Here is a 22,493-nt window from a genome sequence, read left to right as displayed (position 1 = left end):
TATGCTGACAGATGGAGGGCACTGTCCCCGAACATACCACCTGAGAGAGGAGAACAATGCTTTGAGAATGCAACAGGGAGCAACATTTAGAGAGAATGGAAGATTGAATGGTATCAGAGGCTATGGAAAAGCTGAGGCAGTGCTAAGGGAATGAACAGAACACTGTAGGAGCCTGTTTGCTCCTGCAAGTAATTATTCAATGTAGCCTGTCATGTGCCATTCTCCAAGAATGTATGCAAACCTTTACTGAATTCAAAAACAACCTTTCATCAGGAAACTGGGTGCCCTAATTTAATGAAAAGCTTCTTGGATCAGCCTATTGGGAGCTATGTTTTAAGACCTATTCCCTAGCTTGAGGGAACCTGATGTCTGATTGCTTTTCTTACCAGTTCTAATTTAATTTGACTCAGGTATTTAAATCTTGCTCCATCTCTCTCACTGAGCTAACAAGATAACAGTGCGACATTTAATAAAAGGGTAACGCATTAACCAATGGAATTAATTTCAGCGGTGAGGGCTCTATGCACGTATGAAGGCATTAATCTTATGTTAATGAGATGTCACCGTGAGTGACGACCTCCTCCTTTATCAATATAACGTAATTAGAGCTCATGCTGCTTTTGTCCTGCTCTGAGCCCTTCTGGATGTGGACAATCTATAAAAGGCATCTGATCGGGGAGCAGATGGCTGTCATCGTGACATTTACAAATTGACAGATGAGGGCAGGTGTCCACCCAAACTGTCACCTTTGAGGCAGCTCCTGTATAATGAGCTCAAGTGTATGGTAATCAGTATTAATGGCATGCTTGTACAGTGTTATATAAAGTGGAGCTTTTACACATAAAATACTTCTATATATATATATAAAACAATTCTTTCAGTTTAACAGCTACAACTTGAAGACATTTTAAAGGCAAAATTTCTATGAAATTGGTGCTTAACCTCAAAACATGACATCCACACACTTAACCTGTTTAACTTCTCCAGGCTTTTTCTTCTGCCTGTGAGAATCCAATGGTACATTCTACACCATGGCTTGTTCTCAGACCCACTGCCTAGCATGGAGACTCCAGGTACAAATGTGTTGGGGCCAGCACCCCGCATTTACTGTCATGGAGCAGGCAGCTTTCAATCAAGACACATTCATAGATCGATGATCCACAGGCCCTACTATGCCTTCAGCTCATGGCATGTCCTGCCATTTGTACTTGGGGCTCAGGCAATGGAAAGAAGGCAATGGCAATGAAGCATAGCTTCACCCTGTCGAGTAAAAGGCACTTCAACTCTGAACAATTTTATGACTTAATCCTGCCAGCTAGAAGCTTCTTGAGAGTAATTCTGCCCTCGCCAGCCAAACTGCAACCTGAAGTCAACTTACATGAATTGGGCAGACAGTAACTCACCTGTACACAGTGGTAGGGGGATAGCTTGATGCATCATATATCAGCCGAACATGTCCCTGATAGAGTTCTAGAGCCAGCGGGTCATTGTCACCTTTGTACAGCAATAAACCGTTGTCTTTGTCAGTCGCAACCTAGCCACACAGGGACAATATTTAATTAGGTCTCCTGAAAAGTACACTTTGTTTTGCATCTCTGTCCCATTTTTTAGCCTGTTTATTGCTTTCCATTTTATGTGCTCTGCTTATCGCCTTCCCAATATCACATATCATTCCTGGAGAAAAGGACAGACAACAACCCTAGTTGTTGGTGGTGGTATCCAGCATTTAACCCATAGCCTACTGAACGGGGAATCTCCATAGAGGGAACTTAATTCAATACCTAATTCATACTGTAACTGACCTCAGAGTGGAGAGGTTACAGAGAATGTCTTACTCCACATTTATCCCATGGTGGGTCAAGGCAGAGGAAGTTTTGGTTTACATTTGGACCATGCCATATCAAGCAGGCGGTTCCTATTGCCAACAATGAATGTCCAGAGTGCTTAGTGAAAAATGTTTTATTCCCATTCTTTGGTGAGTAAAACACATACAAAAAAATGCCATAATGAATTCTAAACTGTCTATAGTTGGATACAATTTCTTGTTGCATCAACATCCCTCCCACCTTATCATCAGCCTGATTATCATCCAAATGGTCTGCAAGCTATTATTCCTATTACTGATGTCATTACAGCCATTCAGATGAACATGATGTCTAAAGGCTATGAAGCCAATAAATCAGTGTTGAGCATCTCTTACAATGAATCACAAAAGGGATGGGATCGCTACTTTACTGGGCACAGGCCTGAGGTATATACCACGCTATGTGCCCCTAATACATATAAGAAATTGGGGTCTTGAATAAACAGGTATTATCTTAGGCCTATACCAATTGGGGTTTAGAGGAATGAGAGGTGATCTTATTGAAACATATAAGCTCCTGAGGGGACTTGATAGGGTGGATACCGGGAGAACGTTTCCACTTGTTGGGGAGACTAAAACTAGGGGGTGTTGTTTAAAAATAAGAGGTCTCCCTTTTAAGATAGGGGTGAAGAGAAACTTTTTTCAACCCAAGGATTGTTGGTGTGTGGAATTCTCTTCCCCAGGAAGTAATGGAGGCTGGGTCTTTGAATTTATTCGAGGCAAAGTTAGACAGATTTTTGTTAGGCAATGGAGTCAAGGGTTATGGGGAGGCAGAAAGGAAAGTGGTGCTGAGACCACAACCAGATCAGCCGTGATCTCATTGAATGGTAGAGCAGGCTCGAGGAGCCAATGGCCTACTCCTGCTCCTGTGTTCCTATGTTCCTAAATTATTTAAATTAGAGGGCTAACACATAATGCAAAATTACGCACCCATTTGGAATGAATGTTTCAGGAGAAGCGTGTTGAGAGGGAACAGGATGGAATAATCCTGGCCAATGCTCTCCCGAATAAAGAAAAACACCATTACTTTGTGCTGTGCATTCCTGTAAGCCTCTAATATGATCAAGGTCTGGGGACTGTGAGCCTCATCAACTCACAAAACAAGACAGGACTTTATGGATAGTCAGCCCTCTATCATAGGCTGCTGGTGCCCAATATTCTTGCCCACCGATGTGATGCACGATTTACCAGAAAAACTGAATCTGTACAATGGAACATGGTTTGCTCATAAGAACATAAGCACGGCCAGCAACTCAGAATCCAGGAGCAACGTCTGGCAATCTACATCTAATCAGTACCTACATAGCTCTGGGACTTGAAGGTCAAACCATTGAAACCCCTACCTGAAGTGAGATATTTGCTTGTGGCCGGACCTGGGACGCAGACAGCACCACGTAAGAGTCCTTCCCAATGAAGTTGACAGTGACGAGTTTCTCACACCTCTGTCCCGCGAAGCCAGCCAAGCACTGGCAGACAGGTTCGCTGTGTACCTCGATGCACTGAGCACCATTTTGGCAGTCATAATTGTCGCAGGGACTGGTGCGGGGCAGGACCATAGGAGGGTGGATCTCACAGAACAGTCCGCTGCAGAAACAAAAAGGGTACACGCACCCCAGCATGAGTTGAAGTATAAATATGATGTTAATCAAAAGGAGCTAACTGGAGACAACAGCATTATTTTGAGATCAGTAATGAAGTTTTCTCAAAAATGTTCTATACAATGGAACCATTTAGACACAGATGCCAAGCAATAAGATGCTTGTTGTTCTGCACCTCGAGTGGTATGAATGTGGAAGGAGATAACTAGAGGTGTTCCACAGGCATCAATGCCGGGATGGTTACTGTTTACAATGTACAGGAGGTATGTCTAATTGTTTAAAGTCTGGTCCTTACAAATGGTGTCCTTGTATGTACAGAATTGAATAATGCTTTTGCATATAATGAGAGTATTGCTGTGACTAATCATAGGCTTGACTTCAGGCAAAAAAAAATTGTAAAGTGCTGCTTTTTTTTTGGAGGTGCTTAACACACATGTGGCTGAGTAATCGATCTGTTCTTCACAGTTATAGATCTTCATGAAAGACACTGACCTATGATGGAAAATGTGATATAAATTTAGACATATATGAAAAAATCTGGCAATGTTATCTATTGGCTCAGGCTGTGACCATGTAAACTCTACTTAGCACTTTGATTCCTCACTTCACACAAGAAAAGTCAGACATTATGCCAGCAAAATCAACAATTTGAAAGTAAATGAGAACAAACAATGCTGGTGAACGTTGAGCGTGGCCAACCATGATGCTTTTCACATGTACTGGTTGAAGTTTCTTTTTTTTCTCCCTTTATTCTTTCATAGGATGTAGTTGTCACGGGCAAGGCCAGCACTTATTGCCCATCCCTAATTGCTATAACCGAGGTGCTAGTTGGGCCATTTCAGACAACGGTTAAGAGTCAACCATGCTGTGGGTTTGGAGTCACATGTGGGACGGACCAGGTAAGGACAGCAGATTTCCTTCCCTAAAGGACAATCAAAAATGGTTTCGTGGTCTCCAATACTGAGACTAGCTTTATATTCCAGATTTTATTAAGTGAACTTAAAATCCACCAGCTGTTGTGGTGGGATTTGAAACTATGTCCCCAGAGCATTATTCTGGGCCTCTGGATTACTAGCCCAGTAACATTACCATTATGCCACCATAATACCATTTCAATCAATAGATGCTTGCAGTTTGGTATTATTTCCGGTATTCTTGATCGGAGGCTGGAATAACTGCTGCTGATTCTAAGATTTTATCAGAGGTACGAGTCTCCTTACTCTCTGGGTCAAGAATGAGCTACATTAAAGATCAGTGAATATATAAGGTGCTTTTAATGGCATGGAGCACTGGTGGAAAGTGATTCAACTCATGCTCCATCTACTCATATTGAACTGCTAAGCAGGGTCTACAAAATTTGCCAGCATGAGACAAAGACAGAAGAAGCACATCTGGACTGGTTCCTGATGGCTCTTGGTAACTGAAAATGGGGTTTGGTGGGGTGTGTGTTGGTGGTGGGGCGCAGGGTTTAGGATTTGTTCCTTTTCCTCTGCAAGTCAGACGAGAGCATTGCATAAAATAAATTTACAGAAAACAACAAAAGGAGCAAATTTTTGCCTAGAAAATAACTCAGTTGAGAAAAAGCATTAGAAAGAGGGAGATCTGGGAGGTCCCACATGCAATCCCAAATCTGTATTAATCTAGTGAGATGGACCATTCAAGATGTCCTTGTCATTCCTCAGGCCTGCTTTTGATGCTCTTCCCATTCACATTCTTGTCAATGGTCAATGTCAAGGCCCCTGTCCCCATGGAGCACAACCTTCTGAGGGAAATGCTTCTGTTTATGTCCTGGAAACAGTACCTTTTGGGAAACAAGGCAAACACACACATATACATACGCACACATGCAGGCACACATACATATATATTTACACAACACACAAACACACACCTACACATATTACAGACTCCAGAAATAGACTAATAAAGGATTGACGGTTGTAGTTACGATTGCCAAGGACAGAAACCTGAACATTATAATTTCTCTGACAAGAATTCAGTTGGATCGAGGACTTCAGAAAAAAAAATTAAATATAACAGAAAGCTAATATAGCTTGAAGCCCAATTTTGCTCTCTCCCAACAGAAAAACTCTTTGCTTACCCGAAGCCAGTGGGGCAGACACATGTGTAACCATTAACAGCATCAACACACTGTGCGCCATGCCGACACTTATTTTCCATGCAGTCATCATAGTTAGTTTGGCAGTTTTCACCAGTATAGCCAGTCAAGCACTCACATCTGTTGGAAATGGGAAAGATTGGAGAAATTCACTGCCAACAAAGTGAAATGACACCACATGCTGCAACGAGTGCACTCTGAACTAATTTATTCTTTCATGGGATAATGGACATCTGGCAAGGCCAGCATTTGTTGCCCATACCTAATTGCACTTGAAATGAGTGGCTGGCCAGGCCATTTCAGAGGGCAGTTAAGAGTCAACCAGATTACTGTGGGTCTGAATTCACATGTAGGCCGGACCAGGTAAGGATGACAGATTTCCTTCCCTAAAGGGCATTCATGAACCATATTTTTTTTATGACAATGATAGTTTTATGGTCTCCATTACTGAGGCTAGCTTTCAATTTCAGATTTATTAATTAAATTTAAATTCCACTAGCTGCTGTGGTGGGATTTGAACCCATGTCTCCAGAGAATTAACCTGGGCCTCTAGATCACTAGTCTAGTGACATTACCACTGTGCCACCATCTCCCCAACTTCTAATCAAATTGTCCTCAAATTGAAGGCCTCTGTGGGGACACTGAGAAGAAACAGGATCAGAGTCAGCTCCAAAGCAAATAACTTCCCAACGTTCACTGTCTAGGCCCATACAAGAAGAATGGCCATTTGGGTGAGGTGCTGGAGGGCTGGCAGCACCTGCTGAACCAAAGCCCAGCAAGGTGGTTCCCATGGGGCGAGATGGGCAACTGGGAGGGAAATCATCTTAGGCTGCTCTCCCATGCTTTTGTGTGACTCAGAAAAAAGCAGAATTGACTGATACCTGTAAACAAGGAAGGGAAGAGAGGAAACTGGAGAAAAGTCACACACTGGAGGGCCAGAATATAGCACCAGAGAACTAGAACATTAGTTTGATCCCTCACTAACCTGACTTCCAATTCTTAGCCAATTCCCAAGCAGGAGGATTGTGTTCTCTGGGGTAGAGGAGGGAGGAGATTTGATGGGAAGGCTTCATTGAACTCCTTTTATGTACCTCTTGACAGATGGCAATGTCCTGGCTACAGAGCTCATGGCTTGACACCTGAGTTGGAAAAACACACAGTGCAGGGGTTGGGGCAAGCTGGAGGGAGGACCATCACAGGACAATAAATTGGGTGGTGGGGAAGGGAATGTGTCCTCTTAATTTGAAAAACATTGGGGATGGAATTAGAAAAAATGGCTGGGATGCAGAGAATTGCCTTAGCTGTCCATTTTACCACACAGTCGAAATTCAATTCTGTTCAAGTCCATGGTGCGTATAACAGGCCACAGATCAGATACCACCAAACTTTCACCCCATTCAGGTGCAATTTCACATCCATTGATGTTACAACATTCCGTAATCACATTGGCAATCATAAAAATGATGGTGCAGTGGCACACAGTACCAAAGCAAGTTCCTAATCTCAGTCATGGCAACATGCAGAGTAGAGAAAGGATACTTTCTTAAGCAGAGAGAAGGAAAATCAAAGAGAAGGACGTCTTTGGCTGCTCTGCAAGAGTGAGTGTGTGAGTGTGTGTGTAAAGTTTGTAAGCAAGTCTCTCTCTGAATCCATGGAAGCATGTGCATGTAATCCAGTCTGACACTCCAGTGCAGAACTGACTGAGGTATCAGAAGTGCTCTATTTTTGGTGGAGATATTGAACTGAGGTCATGCCTGCCAGCTCAAGATCCCATGGCAATCTAAAGAACAGGGAAGTTTTCTCATGCCCTGGCCAACTTCTATCCCTCAAACACCACCACTGTAACACAGATTCCCTAGGCCTTCATCTATTTTCTTACTCATGGGATCTTGCATTTGACAAATTGGCTGCTATGTTTGCCTACACTTCAAAAGTACTTCGTTGGCAGTGAAACACTTTGGCATGTCTTGTTGACGGACGTTACATAAATACAAGTTCTTTAGTCAGGCTGGAAAAGAAAGTAGGAGATGGGAAAAAATAAAGAAGATATTTAATTTATTTAAGCTTTATTAAATTGATGAAATGATTCATATGACCCAAACACTTCTAAAGAATGATAAAAACCCTGTACTCACTTGTATTTCCTATCCTTTGAGATACATTTGGAGCCATGCTGGCAGGGGTTAAGGTTTGGGATACAGTAATCCACAACCTCTTCACATAGTTCACCTATGGAGAAAGAAGTAGCAGGTCACCAGAGATATTTTGGCTTCATGGGCCAGAATTTGCTGCGAAACAACAGCACGTTTAATGTGCAGGCTATTATTAGTATATAAATTATACAGCAATTTCTAGTGAGGGAGTATATGCTGTAAATTGTGAATCACCATCAGTTGCTCGACGATTTGCATTGCTCCACCATTAGCTGCGTGAACACAACATTTCGCCCTCAGCGTCCCTCTGCATTTCAAGAAATTGCTGCATTTCCACAATAATTGGTAATTAAATATCATAGAAAGTTAGCACTGGTACTTCACAGCCTTGGGATGATTTTAATGATGAAGCTTATGTACTTGCAGCGCCACTTAAGTAATCTCTGTCAATAACTCAAGCTTGCCAATTTTGAAAAGTCAGCAGCTAAGAAGCCCTTTGGCCTCTTTCCCACTGACATACCACTTATCATTTCTTTGTTTGATTTATTTTTCAAAATTAATCAGGGAGCAGGACAAGGATTACATCAGGGCAAGATCATGACTTAATATTTCCTTTTTTACTGATAAGATCTCACTGCAAAGTCAAGTAACTTCATTAGATACTAAGTCTCCACAGTGTAAAACAAGCAAAGTGGGGAAGTTTTTAAAAAGTGTTTGAGTATTTGATTAACATTTTAGAAATTGCCAGACAGTCATTGAAAAAGAAAACAACTGGATTGCCTGACACAAAAAAAAAAACACAGAAGGTAGTCACCTATCCCTTACTAATCAACTCTATCTTCCCGCTTCTTTACCGCAAGTGTATTCTAGACAGCACTGGTGTGCAGCAGGCACTGAACACAAACTAGCTCAATGGAGTATCAGCTTGGCTCAGTTGGTAGTGCTCAAAATCAGACAGGCATGGATTCAAGTAAAATTCTAGGACTTAAACCCATTTTCTGTTGTACTCCTGTGTACTAACTATTAGAGCATTACACTGGAAATTCTTCTTGGGTTTTAGCACAAAATGGGTAGTGTTGTATTGGCTGCCTGTTCAATTCCCCACCCGACTGAAATTTTCTGGCCCCGTTAGCGTCATGGTGAGCTGGGGGGTACAATGTGGCGAGAGGGAAAAAATTGGTTTTATGCCGTCTTGAGGCCAGTTTGTGATCGTCTGCTCCACCTGTCAATAGCGGGCTGCGTTTCCTGCCACCACATGTTGGGAATTCCATTTTAATACATTTGCATCTCATTATAAGCCCTGCCCACTGGAATCACCCCCCACCACCCACGGCAAATTTACTGCCCACAATGGCGTGACTTCAGAACGGCATGCCTCACGACTGCCTTTAAAAGGCATGCACTTGGCGACCTGAGCTTCGATGGAAACTCAGAGGTGAGTGCACACAACATTGAACAGTGCTCGCAAGCATCACCCACAGGACATCAATGAAGATGCGCCGCAAATTTGCGGGGAGCACAGGCAAGTCACTTGTTCCCAGCTGGCTTTCAATGTGGTGCCGAGACAAGGGCTCCAGTGCAGGTCAGGCTGGAGGTGGGGTGGGGGCAGTGGTTGGGGGCATGGCAGTACAGACTGAAGGAAATACTCAAGCACATGCTGGTGGGGGTGGGGGGTGGAGATGGGGGTGAGGGAAGTGGCCACACACTTGAAAAAGCTTGCCAAAAGTGAGCATTCTTCCGCAGCTGAGACTATTCAGCTGCAGCTTCATTAACATGCTTGGAGTCGGGCATCTGAAGCTTTCCTACCCACTGAAGCAACTCAAAAGCACGGAGATGCCACCAAATGCTCCAGAGCTTTTTACCTCTCGGGCGCAAACTGTAAACGAATGTGCTTTTAGGGGGCTGCAGAGCAATTGGCTGACTGGATGTCATGAAGAGATTATAATGTTGTTGGAAATTACTTTCAAAAATAGAGTTCTAGTGTGATCTGTGTCTGTGTGTGTCTTATTGGATTAAAGGCAGCTAGTCTAGCTGCTTTGATGTATAGTAGTTTTGAGATGCTAATTAGGTAAAAGTAAAGAGGGTAGAAGGTAAAGTGTAAATTTGCATTTGTTAAAAGACTGCGGGTGAAATCTTATACTTAGCTAGAAGATGCCAAGCAATGTTTTTTTTTCCCCAGCTTACAAATAAAATTGGTAGGATGAAAGGATATTATTGTTAGAAGTGGTAAAGTTAAAAGCCTAGTGATACAATGGGAAATTTACATTCAAAGAGAAAGATATATATAATGGAGAAAGGAGATTGTGTGTAAGGTAGAGGCGTTTTAAGATCCAACAAGTGTGAGAAGCCCCCAGCCTGTAAGCCTCAAGCTGCTGTCTGCAAAGACCCAGGGCTGAAAGAAACTCACTTTGAATGTGACTGTCCAGGGTATACTTTGCCAGGTGTCTGTTTAAATCTATGAGATTCACTGTTGCCTTAACTGGGGTGTAACTGAGAGCATTTGTGTAGTTATTATAGTAGAAATTTTGTAGACACATATGTATGTGTTTACAATCTTTCTTGTATTAATAAATGTTCAATTTAGTTTTATAACTATGATAGTTGTTTAAAGTTTCCCTCTGGGATTTGAACAACTTAGCCTTTACCATTGGTTGCATCATAATACTGGGCAAGTTGTAGATTCCCCTTGTGAAAGGTGGCCATGGTGCAGTCACGGGTAGAGGTGCTCACAGCCTCTTGCAATGTCTTTATTAACGTTTGGACTAGTATCCACTTTGGTTCAAACTAATAGTGTAGCCTTGCAGTGTGGGTTAGGAGAATGCCTGCACCTGAGCTGAGAGCACAGCATGCAGTCCAATGGCTGAAACTGCCACCAATTGGTCGTGGAGTGGGGTGGAGGTGGGTGGGGTTTCAGACAGCCAATGAGCACACGACACACCGGCCATCCAAGTGGTGGCCAGCACTCTCGGGTATGCGTGAAGGGCCTTCAGACTTAACCAAGACAAGTTCTTAGCGCACCTATGCTAATCCACACATCTCTCTCTCTTTAATCCTGCAGGAGGAGAGCCTCAGCATCATGCAGCCTGGTGACTTAGCGGTATACCTCACGGCGTACAGAGGTTAGAGAAGACGACAACGACAGTGGTGGAGGTTCCTGGCTCAGGATGAAGGGGCGGCAGGGCCTGCTGCGCACACAGCTGAAGATCCACAGTGAGCCGTTGCTCGTATGTGCCTCACTAGAACCAGGGTCTATAGACAGCACTTGTCATTCCTACAGATTTCCGAGAACCAGTGGCGCCGAAGACCGTGCATGTCAAGGGAACTGGTCAGTCACGTATACCACCTGCTGCAGGATTTGGCACCATGGAGATATGGAGAGCATCCACTGCCAGTGGCCATGAAAGTGACCACTGCGCTCAATTTTTACGCCAGTGGCTCCTTCCAGGGCTCCACATGTGACCTGTGCGGGATCTCGCAAGCCTCCATGCACAAGTGAATCCAGGAGAGATCATGGATGCCATCTTCACGAAGGCACAGAACTTTGCGCATTTCGACCTGGATCAGGCAAGCCAGGAAGCAAGAGTGCTGGAATTTACGCAGGTCTCTGGTTTTCCACAGGTGCAGGGTGCCTTTGGCTGCACTCACATAATGCTGAGATCTCCATGGCACCAAGCAGTCAACTACATCAACCACAAGGGGTTCCACTTGCTGAATGTTCAGCTGGTGTGCGGCCACCACAAATGCATCTTGCAGTTATGCGCACAATTCCCAGAGAGCACCATGACTCCTGCAACCTTAGCAGCTCTCAGACCCCTGACATCTTCCAGGGTCCAGTGAGGCTGCAAGGTTGGCTCCTCAGGGACATGTCCTACCCACAGAGGACATAGCTGATGATGCCCTTGCAGCAGCTTCAGACTGTGGGAGAGCGATGGTATAATGAGGCTCATGCTGCGACCTGGACTTTGGTGGAGCAAACAATAGGCATTTTGAAAATGAGATCCTGGTGCCTCAACAGATCTGGTGGAGCACTGTAATACAGTCCCCAGAGGGTGTTGTGCATCATTGTCACTTGCTGCATGCTCCACAAACTGGTGCTGCAATGGGGGGAGGACATGGCTGGGGAGGAGATGGAGGACAGCACGTCTCTTCCGATGAAGTGGACATCAAAGGCGAGGACGCCAGTGATGAAGCCATCTCACTAGCCAGATGAGGCAGGCGTGCTCGGGAAGCCCTCATAGCCGCAAGATCCATGGAGGATGATGACGAGATGCAGTGAGGACAGTCCTGACATCCTCATCTTGCATCTGTGAATGTTTGATTCCTGTGTGGCTGATGGCAGTGCACATAACCTTAGTGCTCAAGCTCATGTCATGGAAACACAGAGGAGGCCCTAATAGTCGCTTGGTTCCAGGAGGATGATGATGACATGCAGTGAGGACACTCCATAGATCTTCACATAGCCTCTGTGAATGCCTGACTCCTGTCTGGCTGAGGGCACCTTGCTTGCACTCTGTGATCAAGATCATATCATGGAGACCCAGCCATGTATCTTTAAATGCACCGAATCCTTTGTCAGCCTTCGGCACCTGACCCCTTCAGGAGCACATCGTCACCGATCACAGATGTTGACAAGATCGGGGGGCCAGTCCCACCTCAAAGGTGCTGAGAGCACACAGGGAGAATGACGAAGCTCTATGACGTCTGCCCGCGACATTCTGACAGCAATGACGAGCACCATTGAGGTGCAGGCATCAGTAACGTGTCCAAATGAGTGCGAAGCTGGACCATCACTTGCCAAGGGCATCAAGATTACACAAAGCATGGGGAAGGGGCCCTGGGCTGAGACACCTGCCTATATCTTGTGCAGCAACCAAGGTTTCACATCTGAGGAACACGAATACTACTCATTATAACAAGCAGCTATAAGCAAGGAGACATTCTTGGGATTTTATACAATAGTGAACATTATGTACAAGTGATTAACAACTGTCTCCAGGCTGTGTAACTACAACTTCTTAACCTTCCTAACCCTGCCACTATGTCTTGGTGATTTCCCCCGACATCAACAGCGAAGGTGGAGGCAGCCTGCTGACTGCTACGCCTTGTCTGTGATGACCTTGGCAGGTGTCCTCTGGAGGGTCGAGACTTGGAGGGACCCGGCTTGTTTTCAGGGTCCTGCTGTGCTGCAGTGGCACCGGCACCCTGCTCAGCCTGTGAAACTGGTGCTGCTGGGGTCACAGGAAGAGGGGATTTGGATGGGCCGGACAGTCCCGGAGTCACCTGGATGGATGGCCCTGGGGTGTGCGCCTGCTGATCCTCCTTCCTATGGGTGCCTGTGGGCCCCTGGCTGATTCCTTGAGGAGAAGGAGAAGTGAGAGTGAGATTGAGCTGCCCCACTCCCCTCTCACGTTTATGCCATCGGAGCCAACTATAACATCAGTGATGGAGTTCAGCCCCTGCAATAGTGCAGCAGTGAAGTGCTGGAGCAAGGTCTCCATGGCAACCATCATTCTGCCAGAGTTGACCTCAGTGCAATGGCATGCTGGTGCTATCACCTCCATTGTGCCTTGCAATCTGTGGGGAGTGCAGCGGAAATCCCTTCCTCATGTTCCCGAGCCTGCCTTTGCAGCTCCAGAAACTGAGGTGTGACCGAGACCAGAGGCTCCTAATCTGACTGGGTCTCAGCAGATTTCTAGGCTCCAGCAGTCCTCCGAGTGCCAGAAACCTGACAAGTTCCTGCTGCCACCTGCTGTGTATCAGACAGTGCGACGTGCTCACCAGACTGTGACCCTGAGGCTACTCTAGAACCAGGTCCCACCAAGGTGTGTGTGTCTCTGCGCTGGTGAGCGCTGTGACGGGACTTCAATTGGCGGGTCATCAGATTCTTCTTCTAAGGTGCCTACGAGGTTTCAGTCGAGACTTGGGCTCATGGACCCCCTCAGCTGCTTCCCAGATGTGCCTGCGAAAGCAAGGAGAGATAATTAGTGCATGGCAGGTGACTGTGGAACAGGGGAACTGACTCACAGTATGATTGTCTGATGGATGTTGCACTGCTGGATCCTCACTTGGTTAAGCCCCGCCAACCTCACCATCAGCACAGGAATGGTCCAGATTGTCACTGGCCAGCTGGATGACTCTATTTTCAAAATCTGTGAGGACCTTGATATCAGGCATTCCTCCACCAGTCTGCGAACTCTCCCTTTTTTGTGTGCTAGTTACTCCTGCATGAACAGAGATGGAAAGAGAGTAAGCAGGATGCCTGCCAGGCCAGATGAGAAGGATGCCTGGCATGTATGGGTGGTGAGTGGTGCCATGGATATGATGAGGACATGATTCGCATGGCAAATGGTTTGTATGAGAGAGTGAATAGTGATGTCCCTTGAACTGACAGTGAATAAGATCCCTGTGGATGTGTGATGGGTTTGTGAATGTGTGAGTTGAGACTGATGAGAAGAGTGACTTAACCTGGTGGAATGGAGGTCATCATTTATCCTCTTTTGGCACTGGGTGGCCGCCCTGTTTTGCAGGGTGTTGGCGCAGACCATCACTGCTTCTGCCTCCCATGCTGGATTGGTGATTTTGCTGGTCTTCGCCCAGAGTGAGGGTAGAGGACTTTGTGACGTGCCTCCACTGCATCCAGTGGTGCCCGAGGGAGGTGTTGCTAAATTTGGGGACAGCATGTTTCCTCCTTTTGGCAGCCATGAATTTTCAGCAGCTTCCGTTGCCTTAGAGATTTCTAGATCTGTGCAGGGGAACCCTTTATGTATGGTGCCCAGATTACTGAAGGCCTGAAGTGACAGCAGGCGAGTGAATCAGAGGCTGCCCCACCAGCGATCTGTTGTGTTTCCCGGGAATGCATTATTACTGAGGCTGGGAATGGGATGATATGGTATGAAAACCCACCCTTGTGGCTGGCGGGCATGTCCTTTTTCCTGCCCGTTACCACACTGCCCAAATTTGGGAAAATTCTGCCCTCAGTTTTGTTGGCTTCAAATATCGGGTGGGGCATGTAATAGGCCCATTCTTGCATGATGGCCCAAGGCAATTTGCTACTTGCCTGTCTTTCTGGTGAGACATTATGAGGCTCTGTTTGCCTGTAAAAGTGAATAAAAATGATCTGATGACACTATATGGAGAAAAATAGCTTTCCCCCTTCAATCAACATCTATTAAACACTGAGTAACTGGTTATTTATCTCACCTGCTGTATGTGATACTTTGCTATTAGCAAATTGGCTGCTGTGATTGATGCCATAACAACAATGACTACACTTCAAAACCAATCATGTGAAGTGCTTTAAGAAATCCTAAAAGATATGATATTGGCACTATGCAAATACAAGCCCTTACTTTCAATATCAATAGTCTGTACCAGAAATAAGCAAAACTTCTAGCAAATGTTCAAGGACAGGTGACTTAGCTTTCATTAATGTTCCAAGGATACACCACAGGATCTGCGGCTCACTCACTGCATTATGTAATGGTGATCTGCCGAAGGGCAGATCTTCTGCTCATTTTTACAGGCCTCGCTGCCTTGCGTTTTCCTCTCCAGTTGCTCATCAGAGCCTCTTATTTTCAATTTCAATGAACAATGTGCGATTTGACAATGGAAAAATACATAAGGAGGTTTCCCGTTACCTTCCTCATGTGTTCTCTTCCCAAAGAATCCTCTGTCTGTAAACAGCCGTTGTCCCTCGAGGTTCTAGCTCTTCCACCAACACCACCAAAAAGTCACTGGTTCCACTACTGGCCATGGTCCGTAAGTCTTATTTGGGTCTGGGTCAGCTTGCAAAAGGGCAGGGACAACCACCTGCTGAGGTCCCAAAAGATCCTGCTACACCAACTCCCAGTATTATAATTATTTAAGAATGACCTCATTCATTTTGAGGTTAAAGGTATCTATGTGCACACATTGGGAAGGGTGGTCTGAACTAGGGGCAATACTCATCAAGACAAATTAATGGCAATTTTGTGTTTTAACTAGAATAGAACTGTGCCAGTTCAGAATTGAAAGCATCCCTAGAAAATCAAGCACAGGCACAAATGCAGGGTTGCAGAGTAATTATTTTAATATCCATGTCTCCATGAAAAGAGCCAATATTTGGAGGCTTTGGACTCCTTATCATGGAATGTACATCAGTTTACCCAAGGGAGGGCTTTTTGTGCCTGTGCGTTCACAGTGATAAGACTCCCTGTGGAGTTTGGGTTGTGTCTGATCTGGTTAGAATTAGGTAAACCCCAATCATTTGATCTCTGATTTTAATCCATTTTATAGACTCCATCCCTTGTGGTTTAGATTGGAGATAATCCTTGCCTGAGAACCACATGCCATCTCTCAAGGATGAAAAGGATATGCACATGTGGGGTGCATTGTGAAAGCTTAGAAATCACAGAACACTCTGGAGACAATTTTAAAGAGTGCCTTGAAACACCCCGTGTTTTCTTTGTGAACGTGCATTTTATTACAGCCTTTTCTTAATTATCTTTTGATGCCTTTTCTACAAGGTACAGATATCAGCTTAGGGCTTAGTAGAAAGTTTGCACAATTGGCCAACAGGGGAGTGCAATTTCTGCCCTAATGGGGGCTTAGTTGGATGGGAGGCCTGGCATTGCCCAGGTAAGTGCCTGACTGAAGTGTAATAGCATTGGGCTTCCTAGAGAAAAGTGAAATGGGGCTCCCGCCAGTTCTCCAACCGGTTGCCCATAGTCAATCCCAATCTCAGAATCTTGCTAAGTTCATGTTCTATGGCATCATCCTTATCCTAGTATCTTTCCTATATGGCTACTCTTCATGTGTTGGCCTAGATGGAGAGTTTCTGCAGCCTATTTAAATACAAGGGACATCAAAACTAAGGCTGCTCCCACTTCTGTTCTCATCTGAAGCCCACGTATGCAACATTTAAACAAGCGACACTCAATAGGAACCCAGAGCTAGGAACGTGGCTGAGACTCCCCATTCCCAAGCTCAGGGCTATTGAGATCAACCTATCCTGGGAGCTTCTGGTTTGTGTGGCTTCGTATTGCACGGATGGATGCTGGAGGACAATAGACCTTTAAACGGGTAACAGTCCCATTTGCTGTAGACCCTTTCCTGAGTTTCAGTACAATCAATACCTGTGTAGTTGGGTGGACAGAGGCAGGCGTAGTTATTGATTCCATCGACACACGTGGAGTTATTTTCACAGTCATTATCCTCGCAGTCATCAGGGTTTACCTCACAGACCTGTCCCTCAAAGCCTGCAGGACATAGGCACCTGGAACAAAAAGAATTTTAAAATATGTAAAAAATTAAGGTTTTATTAAATAAGTTCCGAGTAGCAATAAGAAATGGAATGGGGAACCTGTGAGGATGTGATTATAAATATCCTTATCACCTTGTCCTTCACCTTTTCTCACTCTATAAACTTCACATTCTTTCTCCAATTGGCCAAATGAACCAAATACTGTTACAGGTAAGATACTCATCTCTTCATCTTGGATTTGGATTTGAGTTTAGACCAGAGGCAGGAGACAAAGGTCTCCAAGTGAGGATTTCAGGTTTAGCCTTGAAATGTTTTGAGGTTCAGCACCAATGGTCAAGCTACACTGGGCCTCCACAAACAGGAGTTAAATTTTACTGCTCAATATCTAATCATACAATAGCATAACTTGGGGCATAATAATTGAACTTCCTTGTATTATAAGCTGGTTACTGTAAACATACATGGTCAGATATTTTCTTAAGGCACTCAGCCCTCAGCTGCCCCTCTCAGTAGAAACACCCAATCAAATCAGCAACTGTGTTCTCCTCTTTCTCTCTGGATAATTGGAGGACTTCATCTCCAATCCCACCCTCTCTGGAAAATAGCTCATAGGGTTGCAATTCAAGTATTCACCACCACCCCCCCCCCCACCCCACCCCAACCCCAGTTGAGACACCTGACAACTTACTCCTGCTGTTTCCAAAATGAATAGGGCTTTCCCAACTGAATAAGCATAGCTTGTTCCCAGGCAAGGCATAACAAGGCCTCACTGCTTTATCAGAAGGAAGACAGATTATTCTGCCTAGCTTTAATAGATACCTCTTCAGTTAGGCGCAAAGCAGAGCTCCTTCTTCACTGCCCCATGTTCAAGATATAACATGAGTTAGGTGCAGAGTAAAGATTTATATGTTCTGGCTACTCAGGGTGTGTCGCTTCTACTTTGCACAAAAGTCAACCCACAGAATCTGAGTGAGAGCCTACCATTGCCAATCTAGTGTCGGTATGTGCTGAACTATGGGTAGCTTACACTCATTAAGATTTGGGTTGAGGTTTTATAAATGCAATTTATATGGAGTCCTTACAGCTCTCCAGGAGAGGAATTAAATTCCCAGGGAAGAAATAGAGTGTGTGCTAAATCATTCTATCTTCTAGTCACTCTACACTTTAAAGCTAAGACCTACTCTCCTAATAAAAAAAGAATGACTGAAAAATCCAAAACTTCAAGAGCAGAATAAGTTTACATTTATAGGAAACAAAAACAGAATTACCTGGAAAAACTCAGCAGGTCTGGCAGCATCGGTGGAGAAGAAAAGAGTTGACGTTTCGCGTCCTCATAACCCTTCAACAGAACTGAGTGAATATTAGGAGAGGGGTGAAATAAGAGCTGGTTTTAGGTGGGGGAGATGGAGGGGGGGGGGGGGTGGTGGGTGCGGTGGGAGACAAATGGGGTTTGGGGGGTGTGGTTGTAGGGACAAGCAAGCAGTGATAGGAGCAGATAATCAAAAGATGTCACAGACAGAAGAACAAAGAGGTGTTGAAGGTGGTGATATTATCTAAACAAATGTGCTAATTAAGAATGGATGGCAGGGCACTCAAGGTACAGCTCTAGTGGGGGTGGGGGGGAAAGACTAACAGGACATAAACGATATAGATTTAAAAATATTGGAAATAGGTGGGAACAGAAAAATCTATATAAATTATTGGAAAAAACAAAAGGAAGGGGAAGAAACGGAAAGGGGGTGGGAATGGAGGAGGGAGTTCAAGATCTAAAGTTGTTGAATTTAACATTCGGTCTGGAAGGCTGTAAAGTGCTGGAAGATGAGGTGCTGTTCCTCCAGTTTGTGTTGGGCTTCACTGGAACAATGCAGCAAGCCAAGGACAGACATGTGGGCAAGAGAGCAGGGTGGAGTGTTAAAATGGCAAGCGACAGGGAGGTTTGGGTCTTTCTTGAGGACAGACCACAGGTGTTCTGCAAAGCGGTTGCCCAGTTTATGTTTGGTCTCTCCAATGTAGAGGAGACCACATTAGGAGCAATGAATGCAGTAGACTAAGGGGAAATGCAAGTGAAATGTTGCTTCACTTCAAAGGAGTGTTTGGGCCCTTGGACGGTGAGGAGAGAGGAAGTGAAGGGGCAGGTGTTACATCTTTTGCATGGGCATGGAGTGGTGCCATAGGAGGGGGTTGAGGAGTAGGGGGTGATAGAGGAGTGGACCAGGGTGTCCCAGAGGGAACAATCCCTACGGAATGTCGCTGGGGGGGGTGAAGGGAAGATGTGTTTGGTGGTGGCATCATGCTGGAGTTGGCGGAAATGGTGGAGGATGATCCTTTGAATGCGGAGGCTGGTGGGGTGATAAGTGAGGACAAGGGGGACCCTATCATGTTTCTGGGAGGGAGGAGAAGGCGTGAGGGTGGATGCGCGGGAGATGGGCCAGACATGGTTGAGGGCTCTGTCAACGACCGTGGGTGGAAAACCTCGGATAAGGAAGAAGGAGGACATGTCAGAGGAACTGTTTTTGAAGATAGCATCATCAGAACAGATGCAACGGAGGCGAAGGAACTGAGAGAATGGGATGGAGTCCGTACAGGAAGCAGGGTGTGAGGAGCTGTAGTCGAGGTAGCTGTGGGAGTTGGTAGGCTTGTCATGGATATTGGTGGACAGTCTATCACCAGAAATTGAGACAGAGAGGTCAAGGAAGGGAAGGGAAGTGTCAGAGATGGACCATGTGAAAATGATGGAGGGGTGGAGATTGGCAGCAAAACTAATAAATTTTTCCAGGTCCCGACGAGAACATGAAGCAGCACCAAAGTAATCATTAATGTACTGGAGAAAGAGTTGTTGGAGGGGGCCAGAGTAGGACTGGAACAAGGAATGTTCCACATACCCCATAAAGAGACAGGCATAGCTGGGGCCCATGCGGGTACCCATAGCCACACCTTTTATTTGGAGGAAGTGAGAGGATTTAAAGGAGAAATTGTTCAGTGTGAGAACAAGTTCAGCCAGACAGAGGAGAGTAGTGGTGGATGGGGATTGTTCGGGCCTCTGTTCGAGGAAGAAGCTAAGGGCCCTCAGACCATCCTGGTGGGGGATGGAGGTGTAGAGGGATTGGACGTCCATGGTGAAGAGGAAGCGGTTGGGGCCAGGGAACTGGATATTGCTGATGTGACGTAAGGTGTCAGAGGAATCACGGATGTAGGTAGGAAGGGACTGGACAAGGGGAGAGAGAAGTGAGTCAAGATAACGAGAAATGAGTTCTGTGGGGTAGGAACAGGCTGACACGATCGGTCTACCGGGACAGTTCTGTTTGTGGATTTTGGGTAGGAGGTAGAAGCCTCCAAATAAAAGGTGTGGCTATGGGTACACGCGTGGGCCCCAGCTATGACTGTCTCTTTATGGGGTATGTGGAACATTCCTTGTTCCAGTCCTACTCCAGCCCCCTCCCACAACCCTTTCTCCGGTACATCGATGATTACTTCGGTGCTGCTTCATGCTCTCGTCGGACCTGGAAAAATTTATTAATTTTGCTTCCAATCTCCACCCCTCTATCATTTTCACATCATCCATCTCTGACACTTCCCTTCCCTTCCTTGACCTCTCTGTCTCAATTTCTGGTGATAGACTGTCCACCAATATCCATGACAAGCCTACCAACTCCCACAGCCAGCTCGACTACAGCTCCTCACACCCCACTTTCTGTAAGGACTCCATTCCATTCTCTCAGTTCCTTCGCCTCCGTCGCATCTGTTCTGATGATGCTACCTTCAAAAACAGTTGCTCTGACATGTCCTCCTCCTTCTTTAACCGAGGTTTTCCACCCACAGTCGTTGACAGAGCCCTCAACCGTGTCCGGCCCATCTCCTGCGCATCCGCCCTCATGCCTTCGCCTCCCTCCCAGAAACCTGATAGGGTCCCCCTTGTCCTCACTTATCACCCCACCAGCCTCCGCATTCAAAGGATCATCCTCCGCCATTTCCGCCAACTCCAGCATGATGCCACCACCAAACATATTTTCCCTTCACCCCCCCCCGGCAGCATTCCGTAGGGATCGTTCCCTCCAGGATACCCTGGTCCACTCTTCCATCAGCCCCAACTTCTCAACCCCTACCTATGGCACCTCCCCATGCCCACGCAAAAAATGCAACACCTGCCCCTTCACTTCCTCTCTCCTCACCGTCCAAGGGCCTAAACATTCCTTTCAAGTGAAGCAGCATTTCACTTGCATTTCCCCTAACTTAGTCTACTGCATTCGTTGCTTCCAATGCGGTCTCCTCTACATTGGAGAGACTAAACGTAAACTGGGCGACTGCTTTGCAGAACACCTGTGGTCTGTCCGCAATAAAGACCCAAACCTCCCTGTCGCTTGCCATTTTAACACTCCACCCTGCTCTCTTGCCCACATGTCTGTCCTTGGCTTGCTTCATTGTTCCAGTGAAGCCCAACGCAAACTGGAGGAACAGCACCTCATCTTCCAGCACTTTACAGCCTTCTGGACTGAATATTGAACTCAACAACTTTAGATCTTGAACTCCCGCCTCCATTCCCACCCCCTTTCCGTTTCTTCCCCCTTCCTTTTGTTTTTTCCAATAATTTATATAGATTTTTCTTTTCACACCTATTTCCATTATTTTTAAATCTATATATTTTATGCCCTGTTAGTCTTTCCACCCCACCCCCACTAGAGCTGTATCTTGAGTGTCCTGCCATCTATTTTTAATTAGCACATTCGTTTAGATAATATCACCACCTTCAACACCTCTTTGTTCTTCTGTCTGTGACATCTTTTGATTATCTGCTTCTATCACTGCTTGCTTGTCCCTACAACCACACTACCCCCACTTCTCTTCCCCCCACCCCCCTCCACCTTAAACCAGCTTATATTTCACCCCTCTCCTAATATTCATCAGTTCTGTTGAAGGGTTATGAGGACTCGTAACGTCAACTCTTTTCTTCTCCACCAATGCTGCCAGACCTGCCGAGTTTTTCCAGGTAATTGTTTTTGTTTTGGATTTCCAGCATCCGCAGTTTATTGTTTCTACATTTATAGGTCCCAATACCATCCACTCACTCACTATCTTTCATGAAAATTAAGATCTAAAACAGTTTTGGAACAAAAGTCTGAGAGCTTTGTTTCTGCGATCCTGTGCAAACTCCAGGCAGTGTACTAGAGCTGGCATGGTGTAACTCAAACACATGGCTACCTACTTAGGTGACTCTCATTGGTGCTTAGGCATCCAAATTTGAATTTGATCTAGTTTTTTTCTTCTAGTAGTTTTGCACTGAATTTATTGTGGTATACTGCAAGTGAAAATGTAAGTTCAATGACATTATCACTCAAATTCACAGGGAAAAACACAGATGGGGAGGGAGAAGTTTTCCAAATCTTTACCCCAATATAGAAGATCCAATCCATTGTAATGACGATATGGTTTTGTTGTGCCAGCAACATTAGCATTACTCTGTAGTTCACTTTATTTAAAATAATTTAAAATCAAATCTCAAGAACGAATTACTTTTGATGAT

The 22,493-nt window shown here is 45.3% G+C and overlaps 1 protein-coding gene across 2 annotated transcripts in view; it reads right to left on the bottom strand.

Moving 5' to 3' along the window:
* Positions 1-22,493, bottom strand: part of LOC121280945 (slit homolog 3 protein-like) — a 738,609-nt gene that overhangs the window by 201,000 nt on the left and 515,116 nt on the right. For both annotated transcript variants that reach the window (XM_041193415.1, XM_041193416.1), the window contains 5 exons: positions 16,848-16,987; positions 7,717-7,810; positions 5,564-5,701; positions 3,208-3,448; positions 1,404-1,534 (listed from right to left, as the gene is read on the bottom strand). In XM_041193415.1, coding sequence (XP_041049349.1) covers positions 1,404-1,534; positions 3,208-3,448; positions 5,564-5,701; positions 7,717-7,810; positions 16,848-16,987 — 744 coding nt within the window. The remainder of the gene's footprint in view (positions 1-1,403; positions 1,535-3,207; positions 3,449-5,563; positions 5,702-7,716; positions 7,811-16,847; positions 16,988-22,493) is intronic.

Source organism: Carcharodon carcharias, chromosome 8, assembly GCF_017639515.1.
Source record: "Carcharodon carcharias isolate sCarCar2 chromosome 8, sCarCar2.pri, whole genome shotgun sequence".
Taxonomy (NCBI): Eukaryota; Metazoa; Chordata; class Chondrichthyes; order Lamniformes; family Lamnidae; genus Carcharodon; species Carcharodon carcharias.
The sequence above is the reverse complement of the archived record's forward strand: the minus strand, read 5'-3'. Positions and strand labels throughout refer to the sequence as shown.